The following is a 20,160-nucleotide window of genomic DNA, read 5'->3' as shown; positions in this document are numbered from 1 at the left end:
CGAGAGTTAAATTCTATAATAACCTCTTCAATTCTAAATCCCACATTCTGTCCTAATCCTTATTTCACCTCTACCACTCTGTCTTCTACTTACCCAGAATCCGCTGCAATCCGTACCCCGAAACTGCCGCAACTAATGCATATAATGAATACCAAAAAGCTGCATCAACAAACAAACTTCAGCCAAGAATCCTCCAAATTAAACTGCAATATTACAGCTCTCTGTCCAAAATTCCCTTCAAGACCCAAATAATCCCCAAACCACGGAATAAACTCCAGCAATCCTGACGGCCAGCACGTTCCATACGCGAGTATCGCGCGAATTTACGAGGCAGAACGCGTTCCTTTCCCTTTCCCCAAAGCGGGCGGTTGCTAGCACCGAAAAACGCTTCTCGTGCAAGGCAGCACGCTGAAAAATGATAGCGGCCATACAAGAGAAATCTCCCGTCGCGAAATATTACCAAACCCGAGCCACCGCCCCGACAGAATCTCCAAAATACATCACCACCCGAGAGCTATAACTCTTGCGCGAAAAATGACTCGTAAGTTAACCAGCCACCGATTCCCCGCGAAACACTCTGAATTTCAATAGCCCGCGATAACGCGCTCGGTCTTCTCTGTAAACGAAGCAAATGTTATTTCCCAGGATAATCCCGCCCAATGAAAAATCGACCGCCCGGACGCGCTGGAAAAGCCGATTTCCGCGAGCGCCCGGATCTCCATTGCAAATCCGCGGTTTATAATAAACCCATTTCTCGCGGTGCCGACCCACTACGTAGATTGCCTCGCTGATCGCGTTTACACTCGAAATCGACCTCGATCCCGATTGTTTTCGCGTTCTCCATCCCTCGCGGGAAAGCGTGCTCCGGCAGCGACCCTGCGCGAAGGAGAATCGTAAGCCGCGCCCCCACTGTATCGGTATTTGCCGATCGGTAAATCGGTATGCGTTTGGATTTGCAAACCATGCGACCCAAACACACAGACACGTCTTCGGAATCCCAAGGGTAGACATACGCCCTTACCGATTTCTCTTAGGATGAACGGATGGTACACTTCGTTTGGCGCCACTAGTGTTCCTTCTCGAGAATTTCTCGAGAAATTTTATAATTGCTTATTTCTTATTTCTCGAGAAATTATAGTATTTCTCGAGAAACTTAAGTCTAGGAAAAATATTATAAGTTTCATTTATTTTCGTAAATGAATGTATTACTAGTTAATCGCGGACGTATAAACACATCTACAATTTATAATACATCTTATTAATAACATTAGATCTAAATGAATTCCAATAGAAAATCACAGTACAGAAGATTCGATATTATTAACTGCTGAAGGTGCTCTTAAATTCTTATTTAAAAATTTAGAAAAATTGTATACTGAATTAAGTACCTAATGAGTTTCTTGTGCCTATTAAAAAAGAAATATAGAAAAGAGGAGATAAGACTATTGTGTCCCGTATAAAATTTTTGCACGATCCAGAATTTCTTCCAAAAGGATCAAAAGACGCATTTTTCATTTAACAGCCGAGATATATATATAAAACGTCAAAATATAACAGTAACAGATTTTGCCACAAAAAAGAAATAGATTCGCTGACGCTACATTAGACGCATAGTGCTATTTAAAAATAAATTTTAAAACCAAAAAGTAATGTTTCGCTTTGTACAAATTTTTTATTAAATAAATAAATTTACCAATTATATTTAATATCTATTTTTCATTTACACAAGTTTTGTATAAATTAGACAGAAATAATAATTTAGTTAAACTTTTCTTGTGTTTTTGATAAATATTATATTTTAATTTTTATAATTTTTGCAATATTTTTTTCAATTTCTCGAGAATTCTCAAGAAATATGATCTCATTTCTGATTTCCCGAGGAACAAAAAATATGGAGAAATCAGGAACACTAGGCACCACCGAGCAGCGTTGCCGATTGGCAACTGTAGACACAGTGGGGAAACGGCTGTAGGTGCGACGAGTGGCAACGGTCACGGTGAAACAACAGACGCGGCGACGGTGGATCCGAAGAAAGAATTAATTAGCTGGGAGTCCGAGGGTGCTTTCTACAGCGTTAATCACGAGCAGCATGCCCGCTGAATGGACGTGGCGCGGATGGAAAGGGAATTCAGCGCAGCTTCCATTGTCCCAGGCCCTGACTCCTGTCCTGATAAACGGCCGCCGCGTCCTGGCCCAGATTTCGATGGAATCGTAATTGCAGCCGGCCTTTCACTGATACTCTTTTCACGGGGAGACGCGCGGTTCTTCTCCCCTCTCTCCAAGCGCGCGCCTCCGGGCGGGCTGCGCGACGGATTGCCTGTCGCGCGGCGTTAATGAGACAGCGGGGATTAATGCCCCTTCCACGCGGGAGGATGTGATGATTCGAAACGAGGACACCGAATTCGCGGCTGCAGAGGCGGGAGACATCGAGACGGGGAATTGAACGGAGGGATGAAAGGAGCTCCTCTTTCGTTAGAATTTGTTAGGATTCTTGGTTGGGGGAGGGGCTTTCCAATGAGGAACGCGATTTTATGGAGAAGCCGGTTGAAAACGTTGAGATAAGGAGGCTGAGGGATGACTGGAAAGTTTCGCGGTTGGGAAGTCTGAGGAATCGTGGCAGGGTCTCGGGGGGTGGGATTCAGATTTAAAGGTGCGATGTTCTGCCATGGGCGAGGGAGGTTTCAACGGGTCCACGCGTTGTCAGCGGGAGCTCGTTTTAGAGGAGACTTTATGGGTAAGGGGAAATATTCGTGGACCCTTTATCCCTGATGTAGTCTATCGGGGGAAGTGTACCCTGTGGGGGAACAACGGTGCAGGCGTTCGGGGTGGTGTAAAGCTGGGGCTAAGGGGTGTTTGATATGTAACGCTTGCGAATATCGATCAAGTCGATGTAGCTTAAGGCTGATTTTATGAGGGTATTTAGGAAACTACGTGATCCGTTTGGTGAAGGTAGAAGGAAGTGCAATTTGCATTGACATTGAGGTGCTAGATCAAATTTCTTTACCCTCGCTTATTCTACCGGTCGGTAGAATGAAAAGTTGTAAAGGAACCATGTTTCGCAAGTAAACCGTTTGCTTGTTAAAGAAAGTTAAAGTTTCGACCAATTGGATTACGCAGAGTTACGCTTTTGGGCGGAGCTTGGTGGCCACTAGTGGGAGGAGCGCTCCGCCCCCTCGGATCTCTGCGCGCTCCAACTGGTCGTAACTTTAACCTTCTTTTACAAGAAAACGATTCATTTGCAACATATGGTTCCTTACAACTTTTCATCCTACTGGCGAGTGGAATCCACGTACAGAGTACAATAACTGACCTGAAATTTTGAAATTAGAGCAAGTCGTGCCCTACATTTGGCTTCATCGCGGTCATGAAAGTATTGTCTCTTAAAGCCCGCGGAGCAACTTTGAATATCTCAACGCATCCAACTCTCTGTTTACAATTAAAACTCCGAAACGAGGACGTAACAATGCCGACTATGGAACCACTTGTAGCTCCCGCCAGCTTTCGTAACACGGATTTATTGTGCGCGAATAAAGCGCGCTTCTACGCTAGCGGCTCGTTATCGCGTCCCGGGGAGAAGTATACGGGACAATCGAGAAATATTCGTTTCGACGTAACTGAGGCACTCGAACGTGTATTCCCCCGTCTATACGCCTGCGTCCGTGTAAGTTGATTAAAAACGGAGCACAGCCGTCTCCAGCGTGTCGCGAGCAAGCGATTTATTATTTCTATGAAAATAATGAGACCCGCCGAGTTACGGTCATAACGCGTGCCCTTTTAAAACCGTCAGCCGTGGCAATTCATTTTTCCTACCTTACGCTCCACTCTTCGAGAATACTGCTCTGTACAAGACACAATTTCCTTTTCACGAATAGGAATAAAGTGGGGCGTTGTAGGAAATATATTGTGGTTAATGACTGAAACAACTGAAGTAAAGAGAATGAAAGAAAGTAGAATGCGAATATATATTCCCCTCTCTCGATTATCTCGCCATGCTTCTGTGTAGGGATACCGAGCAATAGCGAGGCTCCCAGTGTGCATGCTCAAGTGGGAGGCTACAAAGTGGGAGGATACAAAGTGGGAGGGTACAAAGTAGGAAGATACAAAGTGAGAGGATACAAAGTGGGAGGGTTCAAAGTGGGAGGGTTCAAAGTGGGAGGGTTCAAAGTGGGAGGATACAAAGTGGGCGGAGCAATCGGCCACGCCCACTCTATAGCTCGAATTCTGTGAAAATAATGCCTAGATCGGAAATTTAGCAGGTTATAATATCGAAGCGTTCCTCTATCTAACGGAAGACACAATTGCCTGGTGCACCCACAACTAGTGAACATTTTCTACTGACACTATACATGCCTTCTCACACAAAGATCAAACTCGTAAATACCGAATTTTTAAACAGAAATAACTCGTAGGTATCGAACTTTAAACGACACCGTCGAAGGGAACATAAAATGCTCCCCTTTATCGTCGAACGAGCGGAAAAGGGAGGAACAAGGAGGAACACCGCGACAATAGAGCGGGCTGAAAGCAAGCGGAAACACGACACCCCCGACGGGAATGTTTTTCCGCGGGAACTCGGTGGATTTTAACGCGAACTCTCCGCTCGACGTCGATTCCTCAAGCTCGAACTTGCTGCCCGTCTGGCATGAATAATTCAAAGGTGGAACTGTCGAGCAACGAATGGGCTCCCGGGTGTCGTTACATTTACTAAATGCGCCGCCAACATTTTCCCCGCACGATTTCAGATTGGAGAGCGCGCGCATTGGATAATACCACCCCTTTATTCATTGTAACCTGTTTGCTCATTAAAAAATTTCAGTCCACGAGACTTCTCGCGTGGCTCCCTGAATATATTTACTGTGCGGCCTGCTTCAGAGTTGCATTATATAATATATACGACTGTCTATGTGTAGCAAGCACTAGTGACGTTTGTAGAAAATTAAAAAAGGGATGAAAAATATAGGAGCATGATAGAAGCATTCATAGCACTGAATCCACGCTGCGAACTGGAGGGGGGGCATAGCTCCGCCCACTTTTGTTTTGAGCATGCGCAGTGGAGACATCACTACTGCTTGGAGTACCTATAACTATGTAATACAACTCATAAAAGCTACATTTCAACCTTTTAGAAAAATGATAGATAAACGATAGAGACGTTGAAATAAATTAATTTTCCTTATCCGCAAAACGATTGATTTGAGAACCTGCGCTTTTGAGATCCCCATTTCTTTTTTATCAGATATCTGTTAAGAAGCTGGATTTCTATTTTAATATAGTTCCCTCGATCGTTGAAGGTGCAGAGTTATAGAGGTTTGATTCAACATCGATAGCGATTTTAATGAAATCGACGCACGCAAAGGCGCTGAAACGAGGAACGATCGTGGCATTCTAGAGGCCCGTGGTTTTCCCTCGATATTTTCAGCCGTCGTATCCTCCTTCGCCGGATATTGCGGGGTCCACGGTTCGATAGCCATCGAGGTTGAAAAGGTTCGACGTGCATCGGGATGGACAGCTTTTCCAGCAATGGAAAAGCATGGAATTATTTTTTATCGCGGCATTAAATCCGCCAAAAATCCAACGCGAATCCTCTTCTGAAAGCGTTTCCCTATTCCCTTCCAACTGGTCGGATATAAAATCACGATCGGTCTCTTGACGTGCTCCTGATTTTATGGGACTGGGGAAAATCTTTCCCCCATAAATAATCCCTGCCAATCCGCTGTTCAATTGTTTAAAAATTCGTGAGCGATATTTGCCTTAACAACTAATAACCTGGCGGCAAAGTTTTAATAATGCGGTGGAGTTGATCTTGAAATTATATTTTATGGAATGTAAAATACTGTCTGCGGAATATTTTTCCAACTGTTTGGATAGTTTGTTACAAGTTTCCAACTCGTATTGTTGATGGAGTTTCTTTGTTTTCAAAGTGTCAGACACCATCCTGACTATTGCTTTGCAAATGGAAGAGGAAGAAAGGACTGGCGACAACAGTTGGAGAAGAACATCTCGAAGTCGTTTCTCGGGGTGAATTAATAAAGTCGCCGGGCAAAAAGTGCACGGAGAAGTTGGCAACTCGCGTTCAAACTTTCCCCCGTGTCGCGATAACGCTGCGACTTTTAATTCGCTACGACTCAATTAGTTTATTCCAACACCTCAAGGCTAGTTAGGAACGAACTTTCCTCTGTCCGATATCTGAGCGTATCAAGCTGCATGGCCACGGTTCTGAAATTCAGATGAACCCTGAGTCGACCTGGGATTTGTGGGGAAAAAATTTTGGACCGAATTTTGCTCGAGCTATCGCTTCTCTTCCGATTGCACCGTGAATTTGTTCTGCGCTCTGTAATGATTGGAAAAAATCGAGATGTGGATGGGGATATAGGTTTGGTACAGTGGATTATTAGATTTGAGATGGAAGTGTGATTGTGTGTGTATATTTGGAAAGGTATTTCCCTTGTGGGGTTTGATTTGGATTACTTGGCTATAAAGCCAAATCTCTCAATATAGATCTAAATCTCTCAATATAAATTGAGAAAGTTTTGAGCTTTAATGTGTATGGTGTGCAAATCTTGGGTTTTCAATTCTGTATAGTTAAAATATTGAGTTTTTAATTTTACGTGATCCTAATTATGAGCTTTCAATTCTGTGTTGTGAAAAGTTTGAGCTTCCATTCTTATATTGTGGAAACCTTGGAGTTTTATATGCATATTGTAAGAAATCTTGAGCTTTGAATTTTATATTATGGAAACCTTGAGCTATTAAATCCATATTAAAGAAATCTTGAGCTTTGAATTGCATGTTGTCTAAATCTTGAGCTTCTAATTCTGTAGTGCCGAAATATTAAGCTTTCAATTCTATATCACCCAAATTTTAAGCTTCAAATTTTATATTATCCAAATCTGGAGCTTCCAATGCTATGTTGTCCAAATCTTGAGCTTTCCATTCTATATTACCCACATCTCTAGCTTTCAATTCTATATTGCTAAAAATCTTGAGCTTCCAATTCTACATTGCTCAGAATCTTGAGCTCTGAATTCTATATTAACCAAATTTTGAGCTTCGAATTTTATATTACACAAAATCTTGAGCCTCCAATATCCCACGATACAAATTTTCAGCTCTCGCTCCTCTGTTATCCAAATTCTGAACTTCCAACTCTATAACGTGACGGCTTTAAGGACGTACTTTCAATTCGAAGTACATATTCCAAAGCTTGATCAATGAATTTTCCATCGCCAACAACCCTGACCGTCCCCCTTCAGCTTGTCAAAATTACAGATCCCTATCTCTGAAGAAGGGCAATTAACAACTTGATCTAACAACCTCACACCCCGACAATAACTTCCACCCTCGTCGGAGGGTCGCGCTAATCGTCGATACATTGGCCGAATGGTATCGACGAGAACGCTGCGGGGGCCACTTGCATAGCTTCAACTTAAAAGCCTCTCTGAAAGTTGAAGCACGTCGACCATTTAGCCCGTGTGGCTGCGAATCCAGACGAGAATTCCACTGGACCCTGGAAGCGATCGATCAGCTTCGATTTCTATCATTCCCAGACGATATTGTGAAACTCCTTGCTCTAGCAGGTAGAGATGGCACTTCAGTATTTTGCAAATGTTTTGAACAAATCAGCAGTACGGAGTCTTCAGACAGTTTGAGTCTATAATCTTAAGACTATCAAGACTATAAACACTGTAATGACTATAAAGAAGAATATACATACTATAAAGACTATAAACACTGTAATGACTATAAAGAAGAATATAAATACTATAAAGACTATAAAGAAGAATATAAATACTATAAAGACTATAAAGACTATAAAGACTATAAAGACTATAAAGACTATAAAGACTATAACGACTATAAAGACTATAAAGACTATAAAGACTATAAAGACTATAAAGACTATAAAGACTATAAAGACTATAAAGACTATAAAGACTATAAAGACTATAAAGACTATAAAGACTGTAAAGACTCTAAAGACTATAACGACTATAAAGACTATAAAGACTATAACGACTATAAAGACTATAAAGACTATAAAGACTATAAGGACTATAAGGACTATAATGACCATTATGACTATAAAGACTACAAGGACTATAAAGACTATTATGACTATCGTAGAGTATCGGGACTATCAAGACTTCTAAGCTGTTCAAAGCCTTCAGGACGACATCCTATTTGCAAGATTGTTCAATGGTCTAGTAAACTATTTTGGGATTTCTTGTGTCTCAGGTTTTAACTTCAGACGTTTCGCATCGCCTTCAATCCCATCACTACTAACAAGTCCCTCAAACCCACCCTCCGCCAATCACTTTCACCAATCGCCAATAAACGGCGTGAAAGTTTCGTTAAAAGTTCCTACCATCAAGATTTGAAATCTTCTTTCCTTCCATCCTCATTCTCTGTACAACTAGGCGTAAACGACACTCAAAAGCACCCTCGAATCTTGCTGGCATGTCGATCGAAGGGGAAATGACATCGGCGTGAATCACTCGACAGACTTTATCGCTACGACGGCTCCCTGCTTTGATGGGAACGCGTAAATCCGCGAGAAACACCTTGGAATCCTCCTTCGATGCAAACAACCAGTATAGACGTCGATTGATCGTCCATCTCTCTCTGTCGTTCTCCATCGTTCTTCTCTATTCTTTACCTTTCTCCAGCAGCTGATACTTTTATATTCAAACGTAGACTTCGAATAAAACTACCTACTAGCAAGGTAGTCACCAACGTGTGAAATATTCAGAAAGCAATTACGATTCAACGGGATTCAAGCTAGAAAGATTTTAGACCCTCGACTGCCGAGACGTTTCAATAACTGGGTTCGTAATTCGAAGCCTTGGAATACTGCCATTTCTGAGGGGCATTCAGCGAAGGAATTTATCCTCTTCGATTGTAAGTAATCGAGGTGGCTTCGCAAGTCGATTACCAAAGCTAAATACCAGAAACGTTATTGAGCATCAATTTTATCGGTGCTTTTTTTTGTGCGAAGTAGTATGATTCTGTCGGTGAATGGCAATGAGGGTTACTTTAATGGTCATTACGTTATCTTCGCGCTCCGTGCGTTGGTGGAAAATGAATCGAGTATAAACAGCGTCTAACGAGGCGAAGTTCAAAAGGGCGAGCTTGCATTGACGTTAAAAGTTTGTTCACCGCCACGCAAGCGGGGCCGTGACAATGAGCCTTGTTTGCCATAAAACGGACCAGGCACAATGAGAAGCCCAGCTACGATCCCCAACTTCGTTCCGACCTGTCGAGGACGGCTTCGCTATCGCTTCGATCTGAATTTCCATTCACGAATTTCGTTCCGTGGAACTCGGCCGATTCACTGCGGAATTCTTATCGAATCTCCGAGAAAACCGTTGCTTTATCGCTGATTTCTAAAGGGTGGGGACCACTTTTCACAATCCATTTTTGTAGAGAACAAAGTCGAAACTTTTTCGACCGGTTTTTTGAAAATCTTTTCATCAATTTTTGCCCAAAGTACCTATTCGAGAAAATTTATTTTACGAGTTCAGATTACTTCTGTGTAGAGATTCATTGCATTAGTAATTACTAATTATTTTTATATGTAACTGATAAGGGTTAGAAGAATTTTCAAATGGGTATTTTCGAAAATAGAGACTTGTCTGCTTCTTCTTCTTATTATTATTATCAATTTATTTTATTTTATTTTATTTTTATTATATTTTTTTATTATTATTATTATTGTTATTATTATCATTACATTATCAACACTTCGGTGGTGGGCCCACAAAGACTGCGGTAATGAAGAAATAGGTTTCACATGCCTACTTTATAAAAAAAGAAAGAAAATATAAATTTCAGAAAAAAAACATACTGGGTCTCATATTAGGAACCCATTTTTTCATCTGCGCATTTGAATGACTTTCGTTTTTCACTTTATTACGAAGAAACCGAATTTTTGTTATAGTACTTTTCGGTAGGTTGCTAAGCAATACATATTCCACTTTCAAAACGTGTATCGAATTTTAATAAAAGTGTTCCCAATTAGGAGTTATGATGTTTTTAAGAAACGGGTCTCATATTCGGCTACTTTACCCTATTATTACGAAATTGCATTCCATATTTCTTGCTCACTTTTTCATGTACAGTAGGATCTTGTAATTACTTCTACAACTTCTTGACAGAGTGCAATAGAAAAGGTCCATTTACAAGTATCGGGGTCCCGCTGTGCAAGCACTACCCCTTCGAATTTTACCACACGTTAAGTAACACTTTCTCCACAATTATCATACGAAAACAGACGATTTCGCGAACTACCATGATCCATTACGAAAAATATCTCGCGCAATCTGTTTGGAGATCGTCGAACCTGTCGCACAGCGGCGAAAGTCCGCGACGGATTGGAGGATCCGCGGTTAATTGGGTCAGGAGCTGATCGGCTTAACAATTCGCTCGAATGGGGCCAGATATCGAGTGCCTTCGAGAGCATACCGGTGAAATCTTAGGGGAAGCTGCGATCGATCGGCCGTGGTCACTCGAAATCGCGTTCCTTTATAGTAAAACCTCTCCAGCGTCTTCTTTCGTTACTCTTCTGCCTTTGTAATCGAAGAAACTCCCAGGGACAATGGTACGCGATCGGTGCGGATACAAATTCATCATCTGAATGATAATACCCAGGCAACTTACAAGAGACAAATTACAAATATCGAAGCACTCGAGTCTCGTTCAGAGTGAAACTCGTTTCATCGAGCTGCACCAAAGCAGTAGTGACACTTGTAGCAACGGAATCGAGTCCAGATGATATTGATACTTGTAACTACTCGACAATATTGCAGGCAATCGATGCAGCAGGCTACTTATTTATTTTTACTGCAGTTCACGTCGTACCAAGAAACTAAAGCAGCGGGCTCGTGTCCCAAGCTGTGCACTTTCCAAGCACACCGTTTTCTTCCAATTCCCCGTAACGAAGGTACTGCCAGCTCCTCCTAGTTGCTGCAGGTGTACAAGCGCGGGTAGGCGCGCGAATCTAATCATTAACGAGGGTGAAATATGCCAGCCTAAAAAGTGAGCTCCAGTCGAGTGTAAACTTTCAACGCGGAGGGGGGGCAGATCTCGTGAAATATGAGACCTGTGTCTTCAGCAGCGGACGCGGAGCGTCGTAAATATCCCCTTAGCCAGCCCCGCGATGCTGTTTCGCCCTCATTAATGTCGGAGGAACTTGGAGCAACTTACGATTCCGACCTCCCGTGGCGAGCAACGGGCGAATAGATCCGCGTGGCTGCACCCCTGGGAAGCCTCCTTCAGCATTTGCATCGTGCAACTGCAGGAAACGTTGCACGCGGGCTGATTCCTGATCCTCGATGGCCCTTGTTCAAGCAGCTTCCAGTTTTCCGGGGGATATTGCGCTGTTCATCGACGGGCCTTTCTTGCCACGGCAGTCGAGTATCAATTTCACGGTTTTCAGAAGTCGATGAGCAATCAACAAGTAGCCACGGTATCGTAGAAATTCATTGAATTGTCGACTGATTGGAGATAGTTGGCATATTTGAACGTTGCTGGTGTGTCGGGAACCTAAGCAGATCGTGACCACTAGGGGAAGGTTAAATGGGCCTAAATATGGAGGGAGGTAGCTACCCTCAATGATCTGAAGTTGGGTTTTAGTTTGAAGATTTTATTTGTTAAAGAAAAGTAGCTTTGCTTTTATTGTTTTTTTTTTGTTGTTTCTTGTTATTGTTTTATAATGTTTTTTAATTGGTTATTTAACCCTTCGTGGTCGCACGGGGTGTATCGCACCCCAGGCAATTTTGTTTCCTTTGCCAATGTTTCCGTTTAGTCTAAAAACTTTAATATTAAAATTTAAAAATTTGGCGAATTTTAAGCAAAAAATCGCTTCTCTCCGCAACTAGTTTTTCAACTAGAAATTTCATGTCATAAGAATTCTTACATAATGGCGGGAATATCAATCCCGAGATCAGAAGTGCACAGAATTTCTAGCACCCCTGACTGTCTTCCCTGAGATCGGGATCACAGCATTTATAGGTGTTTCAAGGTGCTGTGGTACATAGAAACACGAAGAAATAAGTGCAGCCCTGTAATAGGCGACGAGCAACACATCCGGCGGTTTGTACTACCAGGGACATCGATTTACACACCGCAGGGGTGTGCCCTCAGGTTAGTCACTATATCTTAGCACGTTACAATACGTATGAAGCTGCCGGCAGGAATCCACGGATACGAGGCGCAGGACATTATGCAGATTGGACGCGAGACAACCGACCTGGCGTGTCGCGGCCCTCGATGCACCCAGATACGTGCACTTGCTCCATGTATATGCAGAACGAGTATCGTCTGCTAGCCGTCGTGTCGTGAAATCTCGCGACCGTGTACGGATCATTTCGTAGTGCACTGAACAGGAATATGTCGATCGGCTACCTGATGGGAAACATTATGAAAACAGAATGTGTCTCGAACTGCATTCTGTTTCAGTGGGCGTAAGTTTGAAGAGAGGTTGAAAATACGAAGGGAAGGAAGAAGATTCTAGTAGGGTATTTGATGTTATCTTAATGTGTTTCCTACTTGTTACCTAGTTGTTACCTAGTTGTTACCTAGTTGCCGATTGACGGCCCCCAAAGCATTACCTAGCGGTTCCTAGTTGTTATCTAGTCGATGTCTAGTTGTTGCCTAGTTGTTACCTAGTTGTTACCTAGTTGTCGCCTAGTTGTTACCTGGTTACCTAGTTGGGCCAACTTTCTGGAGGCTGGTGCCCGATTAAATATTTTGGTTCTTTTTTTTTAAGAAAGGGTGCGACCTAGTGATCCAGGGAATGTAGTCATTACATAATAAGAATATTCTATTACTTCAATGCGTGAATTGCCGAGCGTTGACTTTGACAAACCTCCTACCAGGGCGTGTACAGCGGTTCCACTTTAAAATAAACCTATTCTGTTTAAAATCGATCGCAACTATGTAAATACCTAATTACCATTTTTCGTAACTTTGCAATTCCATCGGGGTGAAGCTTGATGGTAACCTGGAAAACTTGGGCTCGGTAAACACAGAAAGTGCAGCACAACCCAGCAGAAACCTTGCAGCGGGACCTCGATTATATATCGGAGCAATACTTCGTCGAAATGTGTGTCGAAGCGACGCGGCACGCTCGCGCGGCAGTCGCAACCTCGTTAATTTCGTTTAATTTCGCCGACGCGCGCGCATACATATTCCCGAGGATCAAGTGGCGCCAAGTTCGCGTGGAAGGAGCGCCTGTCGGATTAAACACAGCTCTCGAAAGGACTTAAGTGGCAACGAGAGGACGAAGAGGCGCAGCGAACCAGCCGGGATACCCCCCAGGCATTTCGAATCATTTCGTTAGGAGTGCTCCACGACCGTGGAATAAGGTTGGCCGACGCAAGGCAATCTTATATGCCATTCCGAATATGCAATGCGGCTCTACGGTCCTGCATTTCCCCCCCGTCCTATGCGGTACACAGGCAATTTTTGCGGGGAAATTCCGAGGGACGGGCATCTACTAAGATCTATCGCACAATGGGACCCCCAAGAATCGTCGCGATAGAGGGAAAGGACGGAATCGCTGTGTGATTTCGAGGCATGGATGTTCAGAAGCGAGGGGTGAGACTTCGCCGTACTCGTGGCGGAGGGAAGTTTTGTGTCGCGGTAGGCTTTTAAGGGGGTATTCTAGTCTGACGAGGCGTTTTCGTCGCGTTATTTCGGAATTTCTTTTACAAATAACCCATCAATTTTATTATTATTCAATTTATTGCTACACGCTTATTGATATTTAAACTATCCTTACAAATTTTGCCGATAGAGAAAAATGAAAATCAAACGCAGTTGACTGCTTTAAAGTAATCGTGACAAAAATGGGGCCACCGAGGCCATGATTAGGCTCGTTCTGGTGACCTGAAACAAAAAGTGTAAAGAGCTTCTTTATTTGCATACCTTTGGCTATAGTCGGTACCAGAATGATATACAAATATTGAAAATTAAGCAAATGGCGACGGTTTGAAAATTAAGTTTCCATTTTCGCACATTTTTTCAACTTTAAAAAGGTCTGTGAAAGTTTAAAAACAAGATGTTTTATCATAATTCTGGTAGGGACGATAGCCAAAGGCATACAAATAAAGAATCTCTTTACATTTTTTGGTTCAGGTTTTTTTTCTCACGATTACTTTGAAGCAGCCAGCTGCGCTCGATTTTCATTTTTCTCTATCGACAAAATTTGTGAAGATAGTTTAAATATCAATAAGCATGTAGCAACAACCTGAATAATAACAAAATTGATGGGTTCTTTGTAAAAAAAATTCCGAAATAACGCGACGAAAACGTCTCGTCAGACTAGAATACCCCCTTAAGGCAAGAGGAACGTGAAGATAGAGGGAAGGTAGGAAATTATTTATTGTGTATGTTGGCTGTGGAATGGTCAGTGTGAAGAACTGAGTTCAAAATAGTTGGAGTAGCGGTGATTTTCATAGCACGCGGTATATTTTCGAAATCTTGGGAATATGGGAGAAACTAGTGAAATTATTGTATATTTTGGAGATTGAAAGTTCGGAGTTAAAAGTTGAGTTTGGAATACTCGTGATATGGACCAGTTGGTTGTCACAGAGGACTTTCAAGGCGGGAAGATAACAGAAAAGAGTGGAGTCCTTGGTGGATCCAGAGCTTAGAAGAAGCTCGGAATCGAGAGCTGAGTTCACAATACTCGTGATAGTGGTATATAACCTTCATCTCCCACGATAGTTTCCCGAGCAACAGGAGAGAAAATAGCGAAATCACTGTATAATCTAGAGCTTCAAACTTCACTGTCGAGATTTTGGTTCACAACGTTTTTCTCTCACAGAATACTTTCCCAAACGTTGATACCAAAAAAAACCTCCAAAAACTAGCAAACTCACAGTGTCCACAATTTAGACTCTAGACTCTACAGCTTGAGAAATCCAGAATACTCATAACAACAATATCTATTGACCAAAATATTATAAAAATACCAAAATCAGGCTTCACCAAAACCAAAGATATCTCCCAAAAGAAGTGAAGAACCAAAGCAGAAAGTCCTTCAAAGTAGAAAACAGAAAGTCCTTCGAAGTAGAGAACAGAAGATCCTCCAAAGTAGGCAGCAGAAAATCCTCCAAAGAGGCCCTGCAGCTTCGTTACCAAAGTACCTTTAAACCCTCGTCAAAATCAGCTTTCCAACACTAAAAGCAAGAAACAAAAAATTCCGCTGTTCCACAGGGAACCAGCGCCTCGCCAGGGAAAAATACTTGCAAAGGACACCCGATATCAGCGCACAGTGTACACTCGTCAGCGTGGCCCTTCCTCAAAGGACGTTTTCGCCGAGGTATCGATAGCGCTGGGCTAATTCAATCGCGAAACACTTTATGAGCCGCGCAAAGTGTCCCCAGGATGCTACGACACCCATCTACCCTGCAGTGGTTCTTCCATGGCAAATGGATATCCCTCCATTAAATACCGCCCTTCCACAGGGCGCTCTGAAACACGTATCCGACTATTTACCGTACCTACCCCTCGAAACAAGTCAAAGAAATGAAAGGAGAAAAAAATCATAGCTAGAAGACCAGCGTGCGCACAGGGAGCCCGTGAACGCTACAGGATCAAATATTTATTTTATCAATCGGCGGGGGGGGGGATGATCAAAGAGGCCCGAGCGATTTGAAACGCGAGCCAGCTAGCCGCTCGGCCAATTTGCAGCGTAATTGCGATAAATACCGCTAGGAAACGAGGTCTGGCACGGCAGACCATGCCAAAACGATTAAGAACCACTGGTCTACATATGGGATGCGCCCAAGTGAACGAGGATGGTGGCAGAGGGAACAGGATCGATGGGGATATCGATCGCGAGCTCGCCCTTTGGGAAATCAGGGGCGCCAAAAGTCTTGGACGGGAGGTCACGTGTCTTCGGAATCGAATCTGATTATATCTGCTTCGAGGACCCTGCTTTTGAATCGTGATTCTGAGCGCGGACTTATCTTGTTTTGGAAGAATTTTTGGGTATTTTGACGGCGTGGGTGGAGATCCAATAGGGGTAGTTAGAAGTCCTTCGCTGAAAGGGAAGCTGGGCACGCGGGAAGTTCAGAAAATTATGCTACCTTGTGTGCACGTAGGGTAAGGCAAACTTATTTTTTCTTGGTGCCACAGTGCTTATTTAGGGGGTGAAATGACCCCTTGGAAAATTTCAGAATCCTCTTTTTGTGGGATACCTCGAGAACGGTAAAAGATAGCGAAAGGAAGTTTAAAGAAAAGTTGCATCTTGTATTTATATTTACAAAACTGCGTGAAAATAATTATCGAAAAATCCATACTTTCAAAATCACCCACACCACCAATCCTTAAATCAATAATTATTTTCACCCAGTTTTATAGATATAAAAGTAAGGTGCAACTTTTGTTTAAACTTCTTTTCGACATCTCTTACCGTTCTCGAGATATTTCGCAAAAAAGAAGATTCCGCATTTTTTTTCGTGGGGTGATTTCCCCTTGTAAGTTTCCGTGCGTGTCGATGGAATTTTGGAGCACGTTTTAATTGTTGGGATGGCGAGACAATGTTATTTTCTAACGTTTATTCGGATCTAAATATTCTCTTTAAGGAGTAATGAATATTTGTGGAGATCGATTCGTATTAACCATTTTTATCGTTGGAATAGATATAGCAGGGCACTGAAGTTTGTTGACTGAATAGTTTTAGGAACACACTGCTCGCAGCGCGGGCGGGAACGGGCAGCTAGGCCAAGCTGAACGAATGAAAGGCGGTGTGAAAGTTAAGTACCGAATGGAGAGGTGTACCTTCTCAAGGTTTAGACGCAGAGTGCTTCGAACCAGAAGATTAATATCTACTTCTGAAAGCTGTAATATAACATAACAAGAAAAAAAGTTGTTACAAACACATGAATGTCCATGTTTAGCAACTGGGCCACAGAACTGTCGAATCACAAAGGGTTATAAAGCAGAAATGTCCATATAAGATAACGTTAAAGATTTGGTACACTCTGGTTAATTAAAGACAGGGAATGTCCACCCACCACTGGAGCAAAACAAGAACACTATGTATTTCTGATTGCTGCAACCCTGCACTACGTCAGTAGCTCTCGGACGTCACTTTCTACACATTCTTGAGTAGATAATAATAGAACTGGACATTTATTTTGTTACAGTATTCTGCAGTGAAAGATACTAAAACAATGTAAAACAATTACCCTTTTGCTCAGCTCTTCTCTGATGCCCAATTACAGTATAAATTCTTCCTGTTATTCACAATACAATCAAGTTCATTGAACCTTGTTTCTTCACTGATGGACTAAAGTATTGAAACTTGATTCTCTCAATAAAGCTGTTTTGTGGCATTCCTCCTTTTTCCCCCCACTCTTCATATAGTCTTCTCTACTGTATCTCTTTTCGCTAAACTTGTATATATTCTCAAACGGTTTTAACCACTTACCTGTTAAATAAATGTATTGGAAATAAATGAACGTCGTCAATTTTCAACAGTTAGGAAGATAAAGCAGCTTGGCTCGCCAAAGACGCCACACCACGAATATCGGCAGAGGAAGAAGAATTAATTACTGTCTCGAATAATATTCATCCGACGTTCTAAAGGGTATTACGCAGCCCAGATTCCACGTAGACAAAGTTTAAGGCGGTTTCTCGCAGAAAGGATGACCTCCAAGTAGAGAAGCCGCTAATTATGGAAGAATGAAAGGCAGCCGGGGAGTAAAGCTGTCAGTCTCGGCGCAATTTCTCCAAGCGATATTAAAACGGCGCCTAATATCGCGGACAGGGCGATATTAAGAGGATGACGAAGATGAATCTCGAAGGAAGGCTGAGGCGAGGGGTATATGGCCTGTAAGCCGCTTACAAGCGAATAGTGTCGCGGAGCGAAGGAGACCTGTGTTTCCTTTTAAAAGGACACCCTGAACACTGCTAATATTTTCAGAGAACCTTGAAATTGGGGTGCGTGTACGGCAACCACGATGGATGAATGCCATTTGAATACTGTCAGCGCTACGCTCCACGGGTGCGCGTAGTAAATGCGAGTGTAGAGTGTACAGTAATGGCCAGAAGAAAGTTTAAACTATGAACGACGACAGAAGTAAAATAGTTCCATTAGAAAGAATTTTATAATATTTTAAAATTCATACTCCATAGGTTGGAAGTTGTAAAATAGATCAGCGAAGGCATTATAAGCAAAGCCTATTTTAAGTCTATTATGCAGATGTGTGAATATAGAATATGAGGTTTGAACTTTTTTTTTAATACCACTGCAGCCTCTGCTGAGCGTTTGATATGGATGCTTAAAGGGTTATAAGTGTTCTTATAAAGATCCTAGGTGAATTTGAAGGTGCACGTTAATTGGGCCAAGTTATGGAGAAAGCTCAATGATCTGAAATTGAGTTTTAGTTTGAAGGTTTTAATTGTTAAAGGGAAGTAGCTTTATTTCTATTGGGTATATTTTATTTCTTGTTATTGTTGCACAGTGATGTTCAATGGATTATATAATAGTGAGTAGTATGGTATAATTAATATTATTCTCAAGTTTCTGTGTTTTTGTTCTTCGAGCCTAAAGTGAAACTATGCCTTGGTAGTTTTAATAATAAAATTGTACAATGTAAGAGCGTTTTTATGGGTTGGTAATTTTTTGCAAAATGAACATCGCAAAATTAAGGGATTCGTAATCTGTTTAAAGGCACCCATCCGTCAAATCACTCCAAAAATTTGTAATTTCTAGGATTTTATTTTTAAAAAAAAAGTAAACGTCACTGCGTTAAAAAAACTTTTTTAGACTGTATTTGTACATCATTGAAGATAATAAATTTCTTTTGCATATTTTATCTAATACTGCTGCCTGTTAACCAGTTCTTGGTGGTATGCAAAACAAAATTATTATCTTCAATGATGTGCAAACACAGCCTGAAAAGTTTTCAACACTACGACGTTTCCTTTTTTTTAAATAAAATCCTAAAAATGACCTATTCTTGGAATGCTGTGATGCCAGGTTACCCTTAACTAATCCTTTGTCATTTTGAGGGTTGGTAGACTTCTGCCTAACTTAGCCCAAGTGAAGTTGGCACGCTTAGCTTAATTGTAAGTCATTTCCAATGGAGTATAAGTAAATGTGAAACTGTAGGTTGCTTGTGCGCTATTATCTACGTTGCCCTTTGTTACACCTGATAAATGGATACCGTAGTCTAGAGTATATAATATGTACGCCTACTTACCTCCACCTTAACTCCGCCTACAAACCTCATTATTGCTCGGTAATTCTGTACAGGCAGTCGACACGAGGCTATGCAGTAATCAAACAAGGTTTTCGAGAATTTAGAGGCAGAAAAACAGGCTGCCTACATTCTCGGAAATAAATTCTGACGGGAGAATAAACGCGAGGATAAACTCGGTTGGATCTACTCAGATCTTTCTATTTGTCTTTTCCATGAAGGATGCCTCATGCGTTAAATTACTACTGCACTTCACAACGGATCTCAGCTTCTTCTCATGCCCCCCCGAAACATCACCATTTCGGTCAGACTTCCCCATTCCCCTCTACTCTTCTGCATACCACCCCCTCCACGTCTGCTACACCATTAATTTCGGATAAGTAAACCGAGCTTTTGGGGTTATTACGAGGTGACTTACAGGGGATTTAGGCCCGCAGACCAGTCTGCTCTGCCTTCCCTCGTAATTCGGCCTGATCGAAACTGACAACGCTGAGCGATTATTAGTAACGGGCAAATTTTATTGCAATCCTCGCGTGGTTGTTCTGGGTGCGATCGATTGCATTCCTCTTTAATTGTACAGCCTCGTTTATGAAAATATAACTGTCTTCGTAAATTACATTCTCATAAATGGTTTAAGAAATAATGATGTTTGTATAAATAGTTAAGAAAAGGTGGGTGAAAAGCAAAGCAGCCAGTGAGAATTGCGAAGTCAATATTAAAGCAAACTAGTCTCCCCAACGTGATACTGAATTTAAAGAACATCCAATTATTATCGCTAGATTCACTTTCTGGAGTGGAGGGTGCAGTAGTCCCGCCCAATGCCCCGCCCACTGCCACGCCCAGTGCCCCGCCCCTCGGTTGCGCATGCGCGCTGCAGCCTCCACTATCGCTCGTGCACCGACTACATTCTCAATCATCGCGTAACCATCCAATTTCAACGACGCCG

At 42.2% G+C, this 20,160-nt stretch overlaps 2 protein-coding genes across 3 annotated transcripts in view; one reads left to right on the top strand and one right to left on the bottom strand.

The window, feature by feature from the left end:
• LOC143366199 (cadherin EGF LAG seven-pass G-type receptor 1) overlaps positions 1 to 20,160 on the bottom strand; it is a 92,055-nt gene that overhangs the window by 43,299 nt on the left and 28,596 nt on the right. The gene's annotated exons all lie outside the window — the stretch shown is intronic.
• Positions 7,689 to 8,150, top strand: LOC143366393 (uncharacterized). The gene has a single exon (XM_076807456.1). The coding sequence runs from the start codon at positions 7,689 to 7,691 to the stop codon at positions 8,148 to 8,150; it is 462 nt and encodes a 153-aa protein (XP_076663571.1).

Source organism: Andrena cerasifolii, chromosome 2 (assembly GCF_050908995.1).
Source record: "Andrena cerasifolii isolate SP2316 chromosome 2, iyAndCera1_principal, whole genome shotgun sequence".
Lineage (NCBI taxonomy): Eukaryota > Metazoa > Arthropoda > Insecta > Hymenoptera > Andrenidae > Andrena > Andrena cerasifolii.
The sequence above is the reverse complement of the archived record's forward strand: the minus strand, read 5'-3'. Positions and strand labels throughout refer to the sequence as shown.